Source organism: Sinocyclocheilus rhinocerous, unplaced genomic scaffold (assembly GCF_001515625.1).
Source record: "Sinocyclocheilus rhinocerous isolate Xijiao unplaced genomic scaffold, SAMN03320098_v1.1 scaffold2984, whole genome shotgun sequence".
In the NCBI taxonomy this organism is placed as follows: domain Eukaryota; kingdom Metazoa; phylum Chordata; class Actinopteri; order Cypriniformes; family Cyprinidae; genus Sinocyclocheilus; species Sinocyclocheilus rhinocerous.
The window spans coordinates 16055-23168 of record NW_015659951.1 but is presented as its reverse complement, the minus strand read 5'-3'; the positions used below and the strand labels follow the sequence as shown (position 1 = coordinate 23168).

Sequence of the window (7114 nt, the reverse complement as noted above, 5' to 3'; positions counted from 1 at the left end):
CGCGGCAGCTGTCTGCTTGGTGGCCCTGAGCGCCAGATCTGTGGTGCGGCGCAGCTCGGTCACCGCCTCGGGGAAAGCCCCTGACCCTGGTCTAGGTCTTTCAGCAAATCAGCCTGGTACGCCTGCAATACTGCCATCGTATGCAAAGCAGCACCAGCCTGACCTGCTGCCGCGTATGCCCTACCATTCAAGCGCGAAGTCTCCTTCAATGGCTTGGATGGCAGGGCTGGAGCCTTCAACGTCGATGTCACCCCAGCCGAGACAAGCGTCTCTAGCGTCTCTTCGATAGGGGGCATCGACGCATATCCGCGCTCACGCATCCCCTCGATGTCAGACTTATGCTACTTATGCTGGTATTGATGGATGCGGGCTGAATATGGTTTATCCCATGCCTTCTCGATCTCAATATGGAGATCTGGAAGGAATGGGAGGCTCACGGGAGCTGGGCGGTTATGTCCAGAAAGAAATCGCTCATCCAGTCTGCCACGAACAATTTCCCCTTTCTCGCGCCTCCACTGCAGATCTAACCTCGCAGTGGCGACCTCCAACACCTCCAACAGCTCATCATACGCGGGGCAGGTAGACTGAGAAGGCTCAGAAACATCCTCTCCAGCCAGATCAGCCAGATCCTGCTCACCTTGCAACAGAGCACTTCCTGCTGGATCAGAGGATGTAAGTGACAACACATCCTCTTCCAGCAGTTCACCCTCGGCAGCCGCCGACGAGTGCGAAAGATTAACCCCTCTCTCGAACTCGTCAGCAAGCTCCATCTGCGATCCCCATGATCTCAGTCTCCTCGCTGCCTCAGCAGCGGCAGGACCCGAGCCGCGGGGGGCAGATGATTGTCCCAATTCCCTCGAAAAAAGGGACAAACGAGATTGGAGCTTTCTCACTGAGAACTGCTCACAATGAACGCATTCCGTTCCCTCGAGAACAGAACGCGCGTGCTCTTCGCCCAAACACATAACGCAAAGGTCGTGTGCGTCATCTGGTGTCAGATAGCGCTGACACGGATCTGCACATTTCCTAAAAGCGTCTCACAACAGACATCGTTTTTCTTACCAAATCACACCAGAAACAAGGATCCCTGAAGACAAAAAAGAGGATGACGTATTCCACAGGTGCTCCTTTTATACCCGCAGTCGCTCATTTGCTTACGTCATAGGCTTCCGCCTGCCAATGTCAAGTTCATTGTCGTTTTTTCATTCATGCTTCAGACACCGGTCACGCTGGAGGCGTTCCCCTAGCGCCCTCTAGAGGACGCAGCGTTGAGTTCCCTTTCGAAAGGGAACTGTATTTACCTTGGCATAGTTGAATAATAATAGTTCTGTATATGAAAATGACATACCGTGAGCCTCAAACACCATTGTTTCCTCCTTCTTATGTAAATCTCGTGCATTCAAAAGACCACTGAAAAATAGGCGAATCAGAACATAACACAGACTGTGACGTTACAGTCGGGATCACTAATAGTTACGCCCCCAACATCTGCATATACCCGCCCATGTTCTATGCCATTGCAGACTTATATAGTGAGGTTTTAATTACATTATTATAATAGCTATAGTCAGTCGTGAACTAAAGTGGGCCGGTCTAAGGCATGAACCTCGGGGCTGAAAATGAGTCCCACTCCGGCCCTATATATATATATATATATTTCCTGTTCTTAAACTATTAAAAATAACACTTGAACATGGGAACACATGAACCGTTTTTCAGAACAGTTAACCCTAAATCCTCTAGCATACTATCAAACGTGTGGTGGTTCACTCTTCCCCATCGACCTGACACCAGTCTCTAATGACAAATAACGTATTTATGCTAAACATTATGTAGGCTGTTAAACGCTAGCTAATGTAAATTGACTTTATCTTACCTTCGTAACAGTGTATATACGAAGCGGCATAAAGTTTAAAACATTTCTCCAGTTTACTGGATGGGGCTATGCTTGTTTTTTTGCACAAACGGCGTACATTATTTACACTGATCTTAGGAAGATCCTGAAGACAGCGAGAGTAGTATGTTTTTTCATTTTCCCCTTGCTGGTGAAATAGTGAGGTTGAGTGGTTGTGTGCTTCAGGTAGGCGTGTTAAGGCCAGGTTTTGCAGTAGCCCTGGTCCAACAGTGGAAACGCAGCTTGATTTTGGGCTTGCGGCTTGAGGTGCAACGCTATTGGCCCGCCCAACAGTGGAAAAGCAGCTCATGAGGATCAGGTCGTCACAGGTGCCATGGTGGCAGACGGTGACAAACTCTTCCACAAAATCCTCCAGGTTCCTGCCATCTTGCAAAATACCAACATTAATGGAGGTGATCTCCATCTTCCTTTTCATGGTCAGGAACATTTTCAGTACAATGAAGATGAAGGCAGAAGAAGATTATAAAGTAAACTCGTTTATTAAAAGTAAACTCAGGAAATCCAATAGAAAAAAAGCATCAACGATACAACATGTAGAACACCACACTAGCTCTTAACAGAAACAATACCCGATCCTGGATTTAAAATACACAGTGTCAAAGATGACTAGTTAATGAGTAGCCATAGGACTAATGTCTGGCAGGAAAAATACAACAAAATAAAACGGGTTACAAAGGATATACATACTAAAAGTCCATGAAAACAAAAGCAAACAGTTAGAATGTCACAATTACATTTTTAATAATATCTCCTAATCTTCAGCAGAGAAGATAATCAAAATGACGCTCTCCATGTTCCGTGTGACTTTCAGGTGTCTGCGCTCCAGTTAATCACATAATCAGGTTCAAACGCTGAGATGACAGAACATTTATAGGCCCATTGACTGTTGTGAGCCCGCTGAATCTGCTCTAAACCAAATTGGATTTGCTTGGTTTTGTCAACTCTAAACCTACTCTGAATTAGTTCATCTAGCTTCATGCAACACGCGGGGGAAGCATGGTTGAAGACCTATGATTTACAGCACAGAGTGAGTGGAGCAAAGCAGACATATTCAGTTAATTCCGATGGAAGCCAAGCCTCACTGAGAAAAAACAAGACAAACAAAAAAACATCAGTCATTTTCTTTCCTCTGAGGGCTTTTCCCCATGAACTGCACATTTTGTATGTCTCCCTTATTCTTATTGCTTGGTTTTGTCAACTCTAAACCTACTCTGAATTAGTTCATCTAGCTTCATGCAACACGCGGGGGAAGCATGGTTGAAGACCTATGATTTACAGCACAGAGTGAGTGGAGCAAAGCAGACATATTCAGTTAATTCCGATGGAAGCCAAGCTTCACTGAGAAAAAACAAGACAAACAAAAAAACATCAGTCATTTTCTTTCCTGGCTTTTCCCCATGAACTGCACATTTTGTATGTCTCCCTTATTCTTATCTGACACGCTCAATTCAGGTCTTGCAATCACTACTAATTTTATGTCATTTAAAACTCCTTCGACACCAATAGGGTCTCACAAGCACATGATTCTCTAAGGCCATGTCCACACGTACACGGGTATTGTTATAAACAGTGTTTTTCCTTCTTCCGTTTTAAAAAATCTCCGTCCACATGAAAACGCAAACGCATGCTATGAAGCACTGTCAAGAGCATGCCAAACCAACAGGTGGCGATATAATCTCAACCATAAAGCCATGTTGGCCAATCAGAAGCCTGAAAAGGTCTCCAGTAGGCGGAGATAACAGCGCAGGCTCCGACGTCACAAGCCAAAAACTCTGGTTTCGCTGTCTACACGATAACACTGCAACCGGAGTTTTTGAAAATCTTCACCCTGGCAGGCAGTTTTCAAAAATGTTCGGTTTCGATGAACTGGAGCTGCGTTTGCGTGTGGACGAACGGCCAAACTGCGTAGAAAAAGATGCGGTTTTAAAAATAACCGCGTTCGTGTGGACAGGGCATAAGTGTGATGGCAGAATACATTTTACACATGACGGCTCACATGACTGTCAAAGTTTCGTTTAATTTTGAAACTCTTTCCACAATGATGGCAGGTGAACGGCTTCTCTCCAGAGTGAACTCTCATGTGAGTCTCAAGGTTTACTTTAATGGCGAAACTCTTTCCACACTGTTTGCAGGTGAAAGGTTTCTCTCCAGTGTGAACTCTAATGTGATTCTTAAGGTGATATTGCTTTGAGAAACTCTTTCCACAGTGATGGCACATGTTGGGCTTCTCTCCAGTGTGAGTCGTTACATGAGTCTTAAGATCATTTCTGTCTGTAAAACTCCTTCCACACTGATGACAATTTAAACAGTTCTCCCTTGAGTGAATAGTCATGTGGTAACTAAGAGTTGCTTTAAATCTGAAACTCTTTCCACACTGATCACATATAAAGGGTTTCTCTCCAGTGTGACTTCTTATGTGAATCTTAAGATTTCCTTTTAATGAGAAACTCTTCCCACACACTTTGCAGTTGTAAGGTCTCACTCCTGTGTGAAGAGTCATGTGGGTATTAAGGTCTCTTTTACGTGCGAACCTATTTCCACACTTATCACACGTGAACGACTTCTCTCCAGTGTGAACTTTCAAGTGAGCGTTCAGATGTGCTTCTTGTGAGAAGCTCTTTCCACACTGTTTGCAGGTGAAAGGCCTCTCTTTTGTGTGAACTCTCATGTGAGTCGTAAGGTATTTCTTTAATTTGAAAGTCTTTCCACACTGGTGGCACATGAAAGGTCTCTCTGCAGAGTGAATTATTGCATGCATTTTAAGGCATTTCGTGCCTGAGAAACTCTTTCCACACTGATCACATATAAACATCTTCTCTCCAGCGTGAACACTCTTGTGGATTTCAAGGTTTTGTTTTCGTGTTCGATTAGAACTGTTAGGTTTGGTCTTCTGAGCTCTTTTTCGTGAGGAAATCTTTTCAGTCTGTCTGGGTTTTTCACCCGTCATGAAATCATGATGTATCTCACACTGATTTTTCTCTTCAACTTCATTGAGTTCTTGACTTTTATTTTTCAGTGCCATCGAGTCTAAGGTGAAAAAAAGAGACAAATACAAATTAACCCCAGTGTCACAATTTCACACGCAGTCTTGATGAATGGCCGTGAACAGATTTGACTGTGTCAGTGTGTAAGCATTGGACAGAGGGGAGCTTCATTGGCTCTGATGAAATAAGCTGCTGCGGCAATAGAGAAAGTAAAGTTTGAGAAAGGAGACGGGTAGCAGGAGGGAATAAAGTTTGAACTACATTAAAGTAAATGGATTAAAACAATGAATTACGCAGTCAATGAGTTTGGTCTATTGAATAAATACACCAAGGCCCCGTCTACACCTGGAATTAAGAAGCGTTTCAATCGATTGAATGACAAGTATTTGACTGTGTCAGTGTGTAAGCATTGGACAGAGGGGAGCTTCATTGGCTCTGACGAAATAAGCTGCTGCGGCAATAGAGAAAGTAAAGTTTGAGAAAGGAGACGGGTAGCAGGAGGGAATAAAGTTTGAACTACATTAAAGTAAATGGATTAAAACAATGAATTACGCAGTAAATGAGTTTGGTCTATTGAATAAATACACCAAGGCCCTGTCTACACCTGGAATTAAGAAGCGTTTCAGTCGACTGAATGACAAGTAGATGCGTGAGACACATTTCCATTTACACCTGGGGTCTCATTTATAAACGTTGCGATGATTTTTAGCCACAAATGGCATTTATAGTTCACTTCTCATATTTCCTTAATGTCTTGTAACTTTGACGAAAAACTTTTTTTTTTTAAATGCATGTATATTTCTTTCTTACAATGTTCATTTATTACTAGAACTACCAAGGCAGTAATTTTGACCTTTTTAAATTTTGCAATGTAATAGCTTTGTAGAAATAAAAACCCACATAACTATAATTCCTTGACTTTTTTTTTTTAAATGCATGTATATTTCTTTCTTACAATGTTAATTTATTAAAATTACAAAACACAAGAGTTTTGAGTCTATCTACCTTGAATGGACAAAGCGGTCAAATTGACCGTTCGCATTACTAACGGCGTATAATTTCTGCTTTTGCTACTTCTTTTTCAAGGTTGAAGATGCGCATCTCTGTTGCCTAGCAACTTTTGTTCTAGCTGTTTTTATATTTTATTGCTAAGCTAAAATTTCCGTTCATAAAATAAGCCAAGTGAACAATTCGACAACTGCTGTCAAACAATCTCCTACTGTTCCAAGTATGTTAAGGCCTTTCCACACTGAGCGCGAAAAAACTAAACAAATGTCGGACACGATGACACGCTGGAATAAAACAATCGATTTCTATGGATGCTTCCACATAGACCGCGAACATTCGCGCACCGAAAACGCGAATGTTTTTTTTTTTTCCCGAACCAGTCCAAATTAATTTTTAAATTTCGCAACGCGAAAACACGGGCCGTCCAATCAGATTTGAGCTAGGATCACGTGACCAGAGCAGCTGCTGTTGCACAAAAGGCTGAGAGTGGTGGCGCCGTTTCGAAAACCAGTGTAAACAAACACAGAAGAAGAGTATCCCGGATAAGAGAAGAGAACAGATTTATTCTCACATGTTCTTTAAAGAATAACATTTCTATTAATTGTCCACTGAATTATGTGATCTGTAGAGCACCGTCCGTTTTCTTCCAGGAGCACGAGTGTTATGAGTCAGAGCACATTCACTCTAGATCTTCCGTATTAAAAAAAATCGAGTCAAACATTTTTCTACACATGAAATATGAAAGCAAATAGTATGATTATGACGATATATTTTCTGTGTTTTGTATGCAGCTCATGGTATTTTTGTAGCAATAAAAATTGTTTGACATATTAGCAGTGTAGCGTTATTAAACATACAGAGAGTGCATGTGTCTGCTTATTAATCAAAATCAACTATAGATCACAATCGGAAGTTATTACAAGCACTCGATGATGGTTTAAAGTGGGTAAGAAAATACATTAATAATTAAATAAATTTTCAAGTGTAGCTTGATGATAATTGTACTTCTAATTATGTTTTAGGATGTAGCCTATTCTTGTAAGCATTATACATAGTTTGTGTGTCTGGTGTAGAACCGAACTTTGTTTATCTTAATTTAATGCTGTATATTGAGCAGCGGACAATGTTAAATCCATTTACGAGATACATATCTGAGGAAAAATGCATTGCTGGTTGGCGCCACCTAGCGTGCAGGCGTGAATTAGCA

At 42.0% G+C, this 7114-nt stretch overlaps 1 protein-coding gene across 1 annotated transcript; it reads right to left on the bottom strand.

Moving 5' to 3' along the window:
- Positions 1-3853: 3853 nt before the first annotated feature.
- On the bottom strand, positions 3854-4938 carry LOC107724680 (gastrula zinc finger protein XlCGF8.2DB-like). Its single transcript, XM_016533690.1, has one exon. It carries the CDS (start codon positions 4935-4937, stop codon positions 3894-3896), a length of 1044 nt encoding a protein of 347 aa, XP_016389176.1. The 5' UTR covers position 4938; the 3' UTR covers positions 3854-3893.
- Between the last annotated feature and the right edge of the window lie 2176 nt (positions 4939-7114).